The sequence below is a fragment of the Hyperoodon ampullatus genome, assembly GCF_949752795.1.
Source record: "Hyperoodon ampullatus genome assembly, chromosome: 8".
Classification (NCBI taxonomy): domain Eukaryota; kingdom Metazoa; phylum Chordata; class Mammalia; order Artiodactyla; family Ziphiidae; genus Hyperoodon; species Hyperoodon ampullatus.
Genome location: NC_136921.1, coordinates 110,366,633 through 110,382,941, shown reverse-complemented (window position 1 = coordinate 110,382,941; position 16,309 = coordinate 110,366,633). Strand labels below are relative to the sequence as shown.

Here is a 16,309-nt window from a genome sequence, read left to right as displayed (position 1 = left end):
ACATCTTAAACAAAATGATTCAGAAAGGCTAAAATCCTGATAACAAGAAGGGCTGCTTTCATGTTGCAAAGCATTAAGACCACCAAAAGAAGATGCTTTATAATGTTCAAGGCCACAAATCACAAGGAAGATATAATAGTCAATTGTCTGTATCTATGCCCCAGATAGATGGCTACCTTTATAAAACAGAAATGCCAGAAACTACTTAATATGTGGAAACCTTATTGTACCATTCATTCTCAGTTCAAACTAAGTCAAGTGGACAAAAAATTAAGTAAGGTTATAGATATAGCATATATAATGTGTGTATTTATGTATTTATGTTTGAACACATCTAAACAAGAGATATTATATATCTGTTTCAAATGTAGGTGGAACTTTGTCAAAAGTTGAACATTCATCAGGTCATCCATCTAAAAAGCTCCGTAAGTTCTACAAATTAGAAATTAAATAAAAGCATGCTATAATCACAAAGTAATATGCCTAGAAATCAATAATATATTTAACAGGTTTTCCAACTAAGTAGTTTTTAAAGTAAATCTAATTAAACAATTTACTGGAGAATTCAAGTCAAAATTCCAAAATTTATAAAATAATAATAAGAAAAAGAATGGCAACACTTTATATCAGAATATGTTGTCAGAATAAAAATCGTAACTTAGCAAACTTGTAAAAATGAAAATGGAAGAATGAAATAAGTTGAATTTCCAACTCAAATAGAAAATTATCAGCAAAATGCAGCATACATTAGTAAAGTGGGAATGATTAAATTTGAAGCAGAAATGAAGTAGTTTAGAAATAGAAAAAGATAGAACTAATAAGTGAAAAAATAATGTTTACCCTTTGAAACACGTGCACACACACACACACACAAGAGACAAGACACACGCTCATCCAATCAAAGAAAAAGAGGGAGAAAGCAAACTGGTATAAAATTAGAAATGGCTATGGCTAATGGGAAATAAACAAAAGGCATTTGAATAAATCGTAAGAGAATATTTTGCAGAACTCTGTGTCAACTCGTTTGAAAATTTAGATGAAATGAAAAATTTCATGAAGAAGTACACTTAGAACTGTCCCCAGGAGAGATGCAGAGCTTAAACTGATGAATGACATAGAAGAAGCAGAATGTTATCAAAGAACTACACCACAAGTGAGCACCAGGCCCACATGATTTCATAAATAATCTTATTAGACTTTCAAAGGCAATGCCAACAAAATTTAAATTGTCTGTAGAATAGGTTTTCTTTGTAGTTGCTGTAAAAGCCTTTTACAAAATTTAGTACCTATTTCTGGTTAAAAAAACAAATATACATATATATATATATATATATATATATATATATATATATATATATATATATATATATATGAATTGGGGATAATTTCTTAAAGTGATAAAACATGTATACCTCAGCCCAAAAGCCAATCTGGTGTCATTCCCATCAAGGTCAGGAGCAAGGGAGGATGCGCACTATCTCCACTATTATGTAAAATGATTTTGGAGGTATTAGTTAATGAGACAAGAATAAACAACCAGCTGTAAGATTTGGAAAAAGCATTTAGTGAGACAGCACTAAATATTATTTAGCATACAGAAATCAATAGCTTCATTATTTGCAAACAATAACCAATTAGAAGGTATAATGGAAGAGAGAGGCCTTTAGACAATAGCAGCAAAATATAAAATACTTAGTAATAAATATGAAAATGAAATTATATGAAATGTACAAAACCCATATGAGGACAACATTAAAACATTCTGGAAAGACATAAAGTAGACTTGAACAAATGGAAAAATATCTATGTTCTTCTAAAAAGTAACTGAAGATCATAAGATCAGTATTAATTATAAAATTAGTAGTATCCCAATAAGATATTCCAGTAAGTTTTTATTTGCTTGAACTAGATATGCTTATTTTTAAGCTTCTTTGGGAAAATAAAAATGTAGTATTATCTAGGGAAATCCTAATAAAAAGAACAATGAGTGGGTGTGAGTCCTAAATAATATGGATGTTAAAAAAAATCTATAACTAAAATGTGTGGTATTGGGACGTGACTTAACAGAGATAAATGTATAGTATAGACAGTACAGAAATAGACTCAGGTACATATGAAAATTTCATATATAATAAAGGTGGCATTTCAAACCACTGAAAAAATAAAGTTTTTATAAAATCATTTTAGGAAAACTCAGTATCCCTTTAGGAAAAAGATAAAAGTAGTTCCAGACTACCATCATAACTCTAAAATGACAAAGCTCTAACTTTAAAAATTAAATCTTACCTGTACTAAGAGAAAACATCAGTAAATTCTTTGTAACCTTAGTTTGAAGAAAGCCTTTAAACTACGCATCATCACTTAGAAGTAATATAAGAATACGTTGGTAAACTTGATTTTATAAAGAACAGAAAAAAAAAATTGGGGAAAAATGCTATCATAACCAATGTCAACACAAAATGACAAACCAGGAGAATATATTTGTAGCATATACCTCACATAAATGGATATAAAGACACAAAGAGCTCTTAAGAAATAAATAAGACCAGAATACAAAGAAATCTGATCGAATAGATAACAGACAAACATTAGCAGAGAGTCAGATAAAACAATTATGCAAATGGCTTATTATATATTATACATTATATGTATATATATAAGCATTTGTACATATATAGATAAATATAGATGCTCAACTTTTCTTCCAAGCGAAATGCAAGATGGAAATACACTAATATACCTGTCACAAGCCAACTGTGAAAGAAAGATTAGCCTGCAGGCCAGGCATTACGGAGATCAGTAACTCTGGAAAGGAAGAAAAGAAAGCAACATTGGGCAGAAGAATTTGAGTGACAGAGCCATCTGAATGAAGGTTTCAGCTAAGCCCACAGAGAGTTCTGCACTGGGAGAGCCCTTCGGAGAAGTCCCAAGTTAGAGCAAGAGGGCAGAGCTTCTATATCCCAATATTGATCAGGGCTGTTGAAAAGAGGTATGATCTTGGGTGAGGCCATTTTCTTCAGTTCAGGCCGTCCCCAGACTGACAGCTGAGGGCCTTCTTCCAGCAGGACTTCTAACCACTGGAGAGGTAGGTCCTTCCTTCTAGAAGGGAGTTCTGGTTGGTGTATCATAGCGTCTACCACAGCAACATTTCTCACTTGTCAGATTAGCAAAAATTCAAACAATGAACAACGTGTTCTGTAACATGTTCATGGAAAGACTGTACTTTCAGGGATCATTTCTGTAGGTCATTATATGTCCATCGGGAAACAGGAACCTTATACATTACTGGTAGATGTGCAGAAGGGTACTTTCCCTATGGAGGAATATATCCTGAAGATATTTCCCTACACATTAAACCACAAACAAACATATACACAGGGTTAATCACTAAAGCATTATTTGAGATAGTAATCACTATAGATTATTTGCATTATTGGAGGCTAGTTGAATGAAGTATAGTACACCCACACAAGGCAGAACTATTTTAGAATTAAAAAGATGTTATATAACAATTGATATAGAGCACGTCCCACAATCTCTCTAATTTGTACATATATATGTAATTAGATTAGCATTTATATTTTTAGTAATCAAATATTAATTTTTAAATTATAAAAGTCTACCCCCAGAAAAGAAGGATAAATAAGAACCAAATGAAGAAAAGTTTTTTCAATGTGACGAGAATGGGGTGAGATCAAGACTTCTGTCAATGTATATATACACATATTTATACTTTATTTTTGACCATGTACATATTTTAAAATAAAAAGAATGAGGATATCAAAGCTTAAATTGAAATACTAAGAGAAGATAATGCACCTAAATGTAAATCAAACTGTTATGAATTTTAATTGAGGTGTGACTAAGAACACACACATACACCTACACACAGAGAACATATGGACATCTGTCTGGCTGCCTATCTATCTCCTCTGAAAAGGTCCAGAACTAATAACATTAGAGTAGTAATGAGCACACCTAAGCCCAGATCTTGATATCTAAATATCATAATCCAGTAGAAAATATTCCTTGGAGAAATTATTGATCATGGATATGGGAGATAAGAAGTGATCTTAGAACATCTTACTGTGCAGAAAACAAGGAAGTGCTCTAAAACTAACATAATCATTTCCAAAGAATAGAGAGGTTAGCTTGAAAGGGTCCCACTAACCAAAGTTTGTCAATTTCAGCATCATAAAGAATGACAACAACAACAACAACATAACAGTAATGGAATGTAACACATCAGGTTAAAAATGTTTATAATAGTATGAGGAAGAGGGAGATAAAGAGAATGAACACATGTGAGGGGGAAAAAGTAGGGAAAGTTCTTTTTACAGACGAATACCACCTAATAAATATAGAATGGATGTTAGAGTTAGAAAATCACTTCCAAATGATAATTTGCTCAGGGAAAGGTCATGAATGGATACCAAAACTACTGAGTGGAAAGTTCATGGAGGAAAAGCTATTCATGTAATGTGCAAGCGTCATACCACTTTTAACTACAGGGCAAAATGTACTTTACAGTGAACATATATCAGTTACCTTGTAAACAGCATTGTTAAGAGTGGGAAGAAGTGTAATGGTGTGTCTCCTAATATGAAGCATAAGAGGTATCCAATATCACCTATATAATATTCTTGCCAAAAATATTAGCCTAAATTATATCATTTAAAAAAATCAGATAAATCAAAAATGCTCTACGTATCAGACCACTGGACCAAGAGTCTTAAAAATGGTCAGTGTGGACTACCCTGGCGGTCCAGTGGTTAAGACTCCACCCTTCCAATGAAGGGGACACGGGTTCAGTCCCTGGTCAGGGAAATTCCACATGCCACATGCCACAGCAATCCCCACCCCCAAAATGGTCAATGTTGTAGAACTCAAGAAAAGATAGGATAACTTTTACTTTAAAAGAGACTAAAGAGATGACAACCCAAAGCAATTAGGTAGATAGGTAGATATGCAGATAGATAGAAAGATAGATATAGATATATAGATATGGAGATATTGGGGTTACTTAGGGCAGTGTGGAAATTAGAATACATACTATATATTTATATGATATTAATATTGTTATTCATAGGTGTGATATGCAATTTGCTTATATGAGAAAATACTGTTAATTTTGAGAGATGTATACTGAAATATTTAGATCTGGAATAGTCTGATGCTTTCAACTTCCTTTCATATGGTTTAGCATATTAAGAAAGGGGGAGGGCAAATATTCAAAATGTTAATGTTTGGTGAATCTAGGTAACGGTTTTATGGGTATTCATGTACTATGCATTAACCTTTCTGTAGATTTGAATATTTTCTTAAAAATAAAGGAAGTGAATGAGATACAATTTCACACTCATTAGTTTGACAAAAAATTAAATAGTCTGATGAAATTAACTGTTGGTGAGGAAGTGGAGAAAATGTGGAGCAACAGAAACTCACATTGCTAGTAGATTCTAAATCAGCACAACTTTGAAAAATAATGTCACTATTGAGTTAGGTAGGAGACATTTATCTTTTGACCAAGAAATCCCATTTATGTGTTCATCTCAAGAAAATCCTGCCACATGCACGGGGAGACATTAATAAAACTGTTCATAGACAACTTGTTTTTAAGAGCAAAAATTTGGAAATACTCAAATGTCAAAAAATAAATAAATTGTACTGTATTCATACATACAATAAAATATCATATAGCAGTGAAAATAAACTATGGCTACAAGGGTCAATGTGATCTCAGAAATAAATTATTGATGATCTCATCAATAATGATGATATTTAATGATCTCAGAAATAAATTATTGAGTGAAAATAGCAAATCATATAGCAATGCACCTCTGTAAAGTTTAAAATAATATAACAGAATCTATTTGGAATGAAGTTTGTTTGAAATATTTTTTTTTAATTAGTTTCTGCTTTATAACAAAGTGAATCAGTCATACATATACATCTGTTCCCACATCCCCTCCCTCATGCATCTCCCTCCCTCCCACCCTCCCCATCCCACCCCTCCAGGCGGTCACAAAGCACCGAGCTGATCTCCCTGTGCTCTGCGGCTGCTTCCCACTATCTATCTACCTTACGTTTGGTAGTGTATATATGTCCATGCCTCTCTTTCCCTTTGTCACAGCTTACCCTTCCCCTTCCCCATATCCTCAAGTCCATTCTCAAGTAGGTCTGTGTCTTTATTCCCGTTTTACCCCTAGGTTCTTCATGACATTTTTTTTTTTTTAAATTCCATATATATGTGTTAGCATACGATATTTGTCTTTCTCTTTCTGACTTACTTCACTCTGTATGACAGACTCTAGGTCTATCCACCTCATTACAAATAGCTCAGTTTCGTTTCTTTTTATGGCTGAGTAATATTCCATTGTATATATGTGCCACATCTTCTTTATCCATTCATCCGATGATGGACACTTAGGTTGTTTCCAGCTCCGGGCTATTGTGAATAGAGCAGCAATGAACATTTTGGTACCTGACTCTTTTTGAATTATGGTTTTCTCAGGGTATATGCCTAGTAGTGGGATTGCTGGGTCATATGGTAGTTCTATTTTTAGTTTTTTAAGGAACCTCCATACTGTTCTCCATAGTGGCTGTACCAATTCACATTCCCACCAGCAGTGCAAGAGTGTTCCCTTTTCTCCACACCCTCTCCAGCATTTATTGTTTCTAGATTTCTTGATGATGGCCATTCTGACTGGTGTGAGATGATATCTCATTGTAGTTTTGATTTGCATTTCTCTAATGATTAATGATGTTGAGCATTCTTTCAGGTGTTTGTTGGCAGTCTGTATATCTTCTTTGGAGAAATGCCTATTTAAGTCTTCTGCCCATTTTTGGATTGGGTTGTTTGTTTTTTTGCTATTGAGCTGCATGAGCTGTTTATAAATTTTGGAGATTAATCCTTTGTCAGTTGCTTCATTTGCAAATATTTTCTCCCATTCTGAGGGTTGTCTTTTGGTCTTGTTTATGGTTTCCTTTGCTGTGCAAAAGCTTTGAAGTTTCATTAGGTCCCATTTGTTTATCTTTGTTTTTATTTCCATTTCTCTAGGAGGTGGGTCCAAAAGGATCTTGCTGTGATTTATGTCATAGAGTGTTCTACCTATGTTTTCCTCTAAGAGTTTGATAGTTTCTGGCCTTACATTTAGGTCTTTAATCCATTTTGAGCTTATTTTTGTGTATGGTGTTAGGGAATGATCTAACCTCATACTTTTACATGTCCCTGTCCAGTTTTCCCAGCACCACTTATTGAAGAGGCTGTCCTTTCTCCACTGTACATTCCTGCCTCCTTTATCAAAGATAAGTTGGCCATATGTGCGTGGGTTTATCTCTGGGCTTTCTATCCTGATCCACTGATCTATCTTTCTGTTTTTATGCCAGTACCACACTGTCTTAATTACTGTAGCTTTGTAGTATAGTCTGAAGTCAGGCAGCCTGATTCCTCCAGCTCCGTTTTTCGTTCTCAAGATTGCTTTGGCTATTCGGGGTCTTTTGTTTTTCCAAACAAATCTTGAAATTTTTTGTTCTACTTCTGTGAAAAATGCCAGTGGTAGTTTGATAGGGATTGCATTGAATCTGTAGATTGCTTTGGGTAGTAGAGTCATTTTCACAATATTGATTCTTCCAATCCAGGAGCATGGTATATCTCTCCATCTATTTGTATCATCTTTAATTTCTTTCATCAGTGTCTTATAATTTTCTGCATACAGGTCTTTTGTCTCCTTAGGTAGGTTTATTCCTAGATATTTTATTCTTTTTGTTGCAATGGTAAATGGGAGTGTTTTCTTGATTTCATTTTCAGATTTTTCATCATTAGTGTACAGGAATGCCAGAGATTTCTGTGCATTAATTTTGTATCCTGCTACTTTACCAAATTCATTGATTAGCTCTAGTAGCTTTTCGGTAGCATCTTTAGGATTCTCTATGTATAGTATCATGTCATCTGCAAACAGTGACAGCTTTACTTCTTCTTTTCCAATTTGGATTCCTTTTATTTCCTTTTCTTCTCTGATTGCTGTGGCTAAAACTTCCAAAACTAGGTTGAATAAGAGTGGTGAGAGTGGGCAGCCTTGTCTTGTTCCTGATCTTAGTGGAAATGGTTTCAGTTTTTCACCATTGAGGACAATGTTGGCTGTGGGTTTGTCATATATGGCCTTTATTATGTTGAGGAAAGTTCCCTCTATGCCTACTTTCTGCAGGGTTTTTATCATAAATGGGTGTTGAATTTTGTCGAAAGCTTTCTCTGCATCTATTGAGATGATCATATGGTTTTTCTCCTTCAACTTGTTAATATGGTGTATCACATTGATTGATTTGCGTATATTGAAGAATCCTTGCATTCCTGGAATAAACCCCACTTGATCATGGTGTATGATCCTTTTAATGTGCTGTTGGATTCTGTTTGCTAGTATTTTGTTGAGGATTTTTGCATCTATGTTCATCAGTGATATTGGCCTGTAGTTTTCTTTCTTTGTGACATCCTTGCCTGGTTTTGGTATCAAGGTGATGGTGGCCTCGTAGAATGAGTTTGGGAGTGTTCCTTCCTCTGATATTGTTTGGAAGAGTTTGAGAAGGATGGGTGTTAGCTCTTCTCTAAATGTTTGATAGAATTCGCCTGTGAAGCCATCTGGTCCTGGGCTTTTGTTTGATGGAAGATTTTTAATCACAGTTTCAATTTCAGTGCTTGTGATTGGTCTATTCATATTTTCTATTTCTTCCTGAGTCAGTCTTGGTAGGTTGTGCATTTCTAAGAATTTGTCCATTTCTTCCAGGTTGTCCATTTTATTGGCATAGAGTTGCTTATAGTAATCTCTCATGATCTTTTGTATTTCTGCAGTGTCAGTTGTTACTTCTCCTTTTTCATTTCTAATTCTATTGATTTGAGTCTTCTCCCTTCTTTTCTTGATGAGTCTGGCTAATGGTTTGTCAATTTTGTTTATCTTCTCAAAGAACCAGCTTTTAGTTTGGTTGATCTTTGCTATCGTTTCCTTCATTTCTTTTTCATTTATTTCTGATCTGATCTTTATGATTTCTTTCCTTCTGCTAACTTTGGGGGTTTTTTGTTCTTCTTTCTCTAATTGCTTTAGGTGCAGGGTCAGGTTGTTTACTCGAAATGTTTCCTGTTTCTTAAGGTGGGATTGTATTGCTATAAACTTCCCCCTTAGAACTGCTTTTGCTGCGTCCCATAGGTTTTGGGTCGTCGTGTCTCCATTGTCATTTGTCTCTAGGTATTTTTTAATTTCCTCTTTGATTTCTTCAGTGATCACTTCGTTATTGAGTAGTGTATTGTTTAGCCTCCATGTGTTTGTATTTTTTACAGATCTTTTCCTGTAATTGATGTCTAGTCTCATAGCATTGTGGTCGCAAAAGATACTTGATACAATTTCAATTTTCTTAAATTTACCAAGGCTTGATTTGTGACCCAAGATATGATCTATCCTGGAGAATGTTCCATGAGCACTTGAGAAAAATGTGTATTCTGTTGTTTTTGGGTGGAATGTCCTATAAATATCAATTAAGTCCATCTTGTTTAATGTATCATTTAAAGCTTGTGTTTCCTTATTTATTTTCACTTTGGATGATCTGTCCATTGGTGAAAGTGGGGTGTTAAAGTCCCCTACTATGATTGTGTTACTGTCGATTTCCCCTTTTATGGCTGTTAGTATTTGCCTTATGTATTGAGGTGCTCCTATGTTGGGTGCATAAATATTTACAATTGTTATATCTTCTTCTTGGATCGATCCCTTTATCGTTATGTAGTGTCCTTCTTTGTCTCTTCTAATAGTCTTTATTTTAAAGTCTATTTTGTCTGATATAAGAATTGCTACTCCAGCTTTCTTTTGATTTCCATTTTCATGGAATATCTTTTTCCATCCCCTTACTTTCAATCTGTATGTGTCTCTAGGTCTGAAGTGGGTCTCTTGTAGACAGCATATATATGGGTCTTGTTTTTGTATCCATTCAGCCACTCTGTGTCTTTTGGTGGGAGCATTTAGTCCATTTACATTTAAGGTAATTATTGATATGTATGTTCCTATTCCCATTTCCTTAATGGCTTTGGGTTCGTTATTGTAGGTATAGTCCTTCTGTTGTGTTTCTTGCCTAGAGAAGTTCCTTTAGCATTTGTTGTAAAGCTGGTTTGGTGGTGCTGAACTCTCTCAGCTTTTGCTTGTCTGTAAAGGTTTTAATTTCTCCATCAAATCTGAATGAGATCCTTGCTGGGTAGAGTAATCTTGGTTGCAGGTTTCTCTCCTTCATCACTTTAATTATGTCCTGCCACTCCCTTCTGGCTTGTAGAGTTTCTGCTGAGAGATCAGCTGTTAACCTGATGGGGATTCCCTTGTGTGTTATTTGTTGTTTTTCCCTTGCTGCTTTTTTTTTTTTTTTTTTTTTTTTTTGCGGTACGCAGGCCTCTCACTGTTGTGGCCTCTCCCGTTGCGGAGCACAGGCTCCGGACGCGCAGGCTCAGCAGCCATGGCCGACGGGCCGAGCCGCTCCGCGGCATATGGGATCCTCCCAGACCGGGGCACGAACCCGTATCCCCTGCATCAGCAGGCGGACTCTCAACCACTGCGCCACCAGGGAGGCCCTCCCTTGCTGCTTTTAATATGATTTCTTTGTGTTTAATTTTTGACAGTTTGATTAATATGTGTCTTGGCGTATTTCTTCTTGGATTTATTCTGTATGGGACTCTCTGTGCCTCCTGGACTTGATTAACTATTTCCTTTCCCATATTAGGGAAGTTTTCAACTATAATCTCTTCAAATATTTTCTCAGTCCCTTTCTTTTTCTCTTCTTCTTCTGGAACCCCTATAATTCGAATGTTGGTGCGTTTAATGTTGTCCCAGAGGTCTCTGAGACTGTCCTCTGTTCTTTTCATTCTTTTTTCTTTATTTTTCTCTGCATCAGTTATTTCCACTATTTTATCTTCCACCTCACTTATCCGTTCTTCTGCCTCAGTTATTCTGCTATTGATCCCATCTAGAGTATTTTTCATTTAATTTATTGTGTTTTTAATCGATGCTTGATTCATCTTTAGTTCTTCTAGGTCCTTGTTAACTGTTTCTTGCATATTGTCTATTCTATTTCCAAGATTTTGGATCTGGGAGATAGAATCTTGGATCAGCTTTACTATCATTATTCTGAATTCTTTTTCAGGTAGACTGCCTATTACCTCTTCATTTGTTAGGTCTGGTAGGTTTTTATCTTGCCCCTTCACCTGCTGTGTGTTTTTCTGCTTTCTCATTTTGCTTATGTTACTGTGTTTGGGGTCTCCTTTTTGCAGGCTGCAGATTCGTAGTTCCCGTTGTTTTTGGTGTCTGTCCCCCGTGGCTAAGGTTGTTTCAGTAGGTTGTGTAGGCTTCCTGGTGGGGGGGACTAATGCCTGTGTTCTGGTGGTTGAAGCTCGATCTTGTCTTTCTGGTGGACAGGTCCACGTCTGGTGGTGTGTTTTGGGGTGCCTGTGGCCTTATTATGTTTTTAGGTATCCTCTCTGCTAATGGGTGGGGTTGTGTTCCTGCCTTGCTAGTTGCTTGGCATAGGGTGACCAGCACTGTAGCTTGCTGGTCGTTGACTGAAGCTGGGTGCTGGTGTTGAGATGGAGATCCCTGGGAGATTTTCGCTGCTTGATATTATGTGGAGCTGGGAGGTCTCTTGTGGACCCGTGTCCTGAAGTTGGCTCTCCCACTTCAGAGGCACAGCACTAACTCCTGGCTGCAGCCCCAAGAGCCTTTCATCCACCCGGCTCAGAATAACAGTGAGAAAAAGTAGAAAGAAATAATTAGTAGAAGAAAGAAAGAGAGATTGAAAGAAAGGAAGAAGGGAAGTAAGGAAGAAAGAAAGGAGGGAGGGAGGAAGGATGGAAAGAAAGGAAAGAAAGGAGGGAGGGAGGGAGGAATGAAAGCAAAAGGAAGAGTGAATGGAAGAAGAGAGGGAGGGAGGGAGGAAGGAAAGAAAGAAAGAAAGACAGGAGGGAGGGAGGGAGGGAGGAAGGAAAGAAAAAGAAAGTGGAAAGAAGAAGGGTGGGAGGGAGGGAGGGATGGAGGAAAGAAAAAGAAAGAAGGAAAGGAGGAGCGGAGGGAGGGAGGGAGGAAGGGAAGGGAGGAAAAAAAGAAAGAGCAGGTAAAGTAAAATAGAATAAAGTATGAAATATAGTAGCGTTATTAAAATTAAAAAGTAATTATTGAAAAAAAACACGGACCGAAAGAACCCTGGGACATATGGTGGAAGCAAAGCTATACAGAGAGAATCTTACACAGAAGATTACACATACACATTCACAAAAAGAGAGCAGGGGGAAAAATCAAAAATCTTGCTCTCCAAGTCCACCTCCTCGATTTGGGATAATTCGTTGTAAAAAGAGGAAAAGGGCGAAAAGTCTGAAATCTTGCTAAGTCCACCTCCTTAATTTGAGATAATTCGTTGTAAAAAGAGGGAAAAAAAGGGGGGGGGGAAGTCTTAAATCTTGTCCTCAAGGTCCACTTCCTCAATTTGGGATGATTCGCTGTCCATTCATGCACTCCACAGACGCAGGTCACATCAAATGGACCGTGGAGCTTTAATCCGCTGCCTCGGAGGCTGCACAGAGAGATTTCCCTGTCTCTGCTCTCACAGCTCCCGGGTCTCAGCCTTGGACCTGGCCCCGCCTCTGCGCGTAGGTCGCCGGAGGGCGTCCGTTCTTCGCTCAGACAGGACGGGTTTAAAGGAGCCGCTGATTCGGGGGCTCTGGCTCACTCAGGCAGAGGGGAGGGAGGGGAATGCCCTCTCCTCGCGCACCAGGCAACAAAAGGGAAAAAAGTCTCTTGCCTCTCCGGTAGCTCCAGACCCTTTCCCCGGACTCCCTCCGGGCTAGCACTAACCCCTTCAGGGTCTCTTCCTGCCGCCAGCCCCAGACCTCTCCCTGCGCTCCGACTGAAAGCCGATACCCGAGCCTCAGCTCCCAGCCCCGCCCGCCCTGGCGGCCGAGCAGACAAGTCTCTCGGGCTGGTGTGTGCCTGAGGGCACCGATCCTCTGTGCCAAAATCTCTCTGCTTTGCCCTCCACACCCCTGTTGCTGTGCTCTCCTCCGCTACTCCGAAGCTTTCCCCCTCCGCCACCTGCAGTCTCCGCCCTCGAAGGGGCTTGTAGTGTGTAGAAACCTTCCCTCCTTCACGGCTCCCTCCCACTGGTGCAGGTCCCGTCCATATCCTATTGTCTCTGTTTATTCTTTTTTTCTTTTGACCTACCCAGGTATGTGGGGAGTTTCTTGCCTTTTGGGGGGTCTGAGGTCTTCTGTCAGCGTTCAGTAGGTGTTCTGTTGGAGTTGTTCCACGTGTAGATGAATTTCTGATGTATCTGTGGGGAGGAAGGTGATCTCCGCGTCTTACTCTTCCGCCATCTTCCTCCGGCCCCCTGAAATATTTTATTTAAAGCTTTCCAAACTGCATAGCTGTCGATCATTTAGATGAGAGTTAACAAGGTCCTGTGTCTGTACCAAATTCCCAGATGACTTCCTATGTCAAGATGATGATGCACACGTAATCCTCACCTGGAGATGTTTTTCTGAACGGTTTTCCTACAGCATAGGAATAAAGGCACCATCTTACCTACATCTATGTTTATGCGCATGTGGATATATTCTTAAGATTGAAAATTAGAAACTCAACATTAGCTGAGAACTAAAGAATTAGAAGTGACACAGGCGGTTTGTACTTTTGTGCTGACCAGAGATGCTATTTAAATAAGAAGAAAATCAATATATTCTATTTCTTTGCAGAGTAAAAGTGAGCAAATTACTGTGCGGCATCTGACATCAGGAAACTGGGAAGTGATAAAGATCCTGGCGTACGATGAAACGACGCAAAAAATGTGAGTGTTTTTGGTTCTCTAGTCAGGTTGGAAGTCACTGTGGTCAAAAGCAATCTTTTCCGCTAGATTTGTATTTTGTTTACCATGGTCCTAGTCCAAGTAGCCTGGCCATGTAAAGAACAACCTTTTCTTTAAGATTCCCCCTATACTTCACGCAGAGAGATCCTTAGACAGTTGCACAGACACACGCACACACACACACACACACACTCAGAGAGATTGAGAGAGATCATGGGAAAGTGTGACAATATTTTAAGAAAAAAATATGCGTTTCCCAAATGGATCAAGTCCTGCCGTTAAATAATAGAAGAGCTCTTGCCTGTTCTTTGACAGTTTGAAAATTCAGGTGAAAACTCGGTGTGGCAAAAATTGATTGGTGCCTGATGTTTGTGTTGTTTTCTTTATCGGCAGTTACTTTCTGAGCACCGAGTCGTCTCCCAGAGGGAGGCAGCTGTACAGGTAAGCAATGTGAGAGGATCTTCCTGCACAGGTAGATTCCTCAGGGGCCATCTACACAGCATAATGATGGGATGGAGAAATCTGAAGTTTCATTTTTGGTATGGCTAGGAGACAACCAACTCAGTATGACAAAACCCCACACTCTTGGCCCAGTCCTTCAGCTCTGGACCACTGTGAACCTAAAGAGTTGGAACTGAAATGGAGACCATCGTATTCCTCCTTTATTTTTTCCCTCATTTGTTTTTACAGTCTCAAAATATCTTTTTTTTTTTTTTTTGAGGCTTCCTTTTCTCAACTACCCACATCACAGGCATTTACATATTTTTCCCAGTAGGCTTTTCTTGTGCCACACCTCATTTATATTTTCAGGGCATTAATATTGTACACATGTTATGTATTCCCGAACAAAATAAAAGCATTGTGAACATTTAGTAGAGTGGATCAAGTGGCAGTTTCTCTCCCAGCCCCTCATAATGTGTATAATCCATTGATTGTTATTTAACCAGGAATGGTCCTTGCTTACTAAAATAAAGAAGTGGATGGGGACTATTTTCATCTGTCCAATTTTCCCGGATGAAAAGTTATATTCATAAAAGGGGTTAAGGTCATACCTATTTAGTATTAAAAATGTCTCCTCACTCAGAAAGCTTTCACCAGGACTTCCTAAGAATGATTTTTTTTTTTTTTGGTCTGGCAAGCAACTTACAATTATAGACTCATATACACGTTCTAATTTACATTTCACAGATCCATTTTTAAAGTGTTAAAACTGCCATGGCATATTCTCAGTGGAAATTCATCATGTTTGAAGAAGTGTCACCAACGATTCTTACCAAGTAGCCTAGACTTTCCCTTGAGAGTAAAAATGCATGTTTCAAGTACCTTAACTCTCTCTAATTCATCCACACACTCTTATTTATGCATAAATTGTTTTCATCTGAAGCCAGTCTCTCCTTTTTATCACATATCCCAGTATGTCATCTTCACATTCTTTGTTTTTTTCTCTTAGAGTCTGGAACACATGTTCTCAATTCTAATGGCTTCCAAAAGAAGAACAGCTGTTTGTTTAAAGAGAATGATTCTAATTTTGGTTTAGTGGTCTTGGTTAAAGTAATGCTCACTTTCTCTTTTTGGTTACCTGTAGCTTATATTTCTTGAAACTTATTCTGTGGTTAATATTGGCAGTCAAGAACAATCCTTTAGAGATGTGGAAATACTGGACTGATGTTTTATTTTTCTCATTTTGTAAAACTCTTAACGAAAAATGACAGTGTCAGAAAATTAGACTCAGCTAAGTTCAGCTAGTAGAGCTGCCTCATCCTCTCTCTCCTCCCTTTGTTAGCCTAAAATGTGATTTGAATCACAGTGAGTTCTTAGATTTGTGTGCTTGTCTTATGTCCCCAGTGACTGAGGCAGAGCAGTACAAAAGTCAATATATCTATGACCTGTACTAGTGCAGAGGGCTGTGTTATAAAGAAAATATAGTACCGATAAATCTCCCTTTAAATGGCTCATCAAGTGCCAGTTTGCTTGACTGTAAGATAATCTTAGTGTTTGACCCAGAAAACTCAAACATTGTCTTGTCCAGGCTATAAAAATAATAATTGGTTGATCTAATTTATGGGATTAGATGCTTCTGCAGAGTCAGAACAACTACATATTCAGTGTCATTATTTTGTCTCAAAATGTGCTTTTCTCTATTTTAGTAATTTCATAATCCAAATAATGAGAAGATACCAACATAATTTTTAGGAAACTTGGATCTGAAAAATTATATGGAAGAGTAGAGAGAGAAAAGGTTTTAAATTCTAGTTATGTCACTAAATAGCTGTGACTAATAGTGACTGGCACACATTCATAGTTTCTGTGGTGATAGTTGTGCAACATTGTGAATGTAATTAATGACATTGAACCATATACTTGAAAAATGGTTAAAATGTTGAATGTTGTATTACGTATATGCCACAATTTAAAAGAAAAAAAATGGGTATGATTT

General features: G+C 37.5%; 1 protein-coding gene across 5 annotated transcripts in view; it reads left to right on the top strand.

Annotated features, from left to right (window-relative positions):
- DPP10 (dipeptidyl peptidase like 10) overlaps positions 1-16,309 on the top strand; it is a gene marked incomplete at both ends in the record, with an annotated part of 1,361,190 nt that overhangs the window by 1,281,766 nt on the left and 63,115 nt on the right. For all 5 annotated transcript variants that reach the window (XM_079710344.1, XM_079710343.1, XM_079710342.1 and 2 more), the window contains 2 exons: positions 13,763-13,854; positions 14,266-14,313. In XM_079710344.1, coding sequence (XP_079566470.1) covers positions 13,763-13,854; positions 14,266-14,313 — 140 coding nt within the window. The remainder of the gene's footprint in view (positions 1-13,762; positions 13,855-14,265; positions 14,314-16,309) is intronic.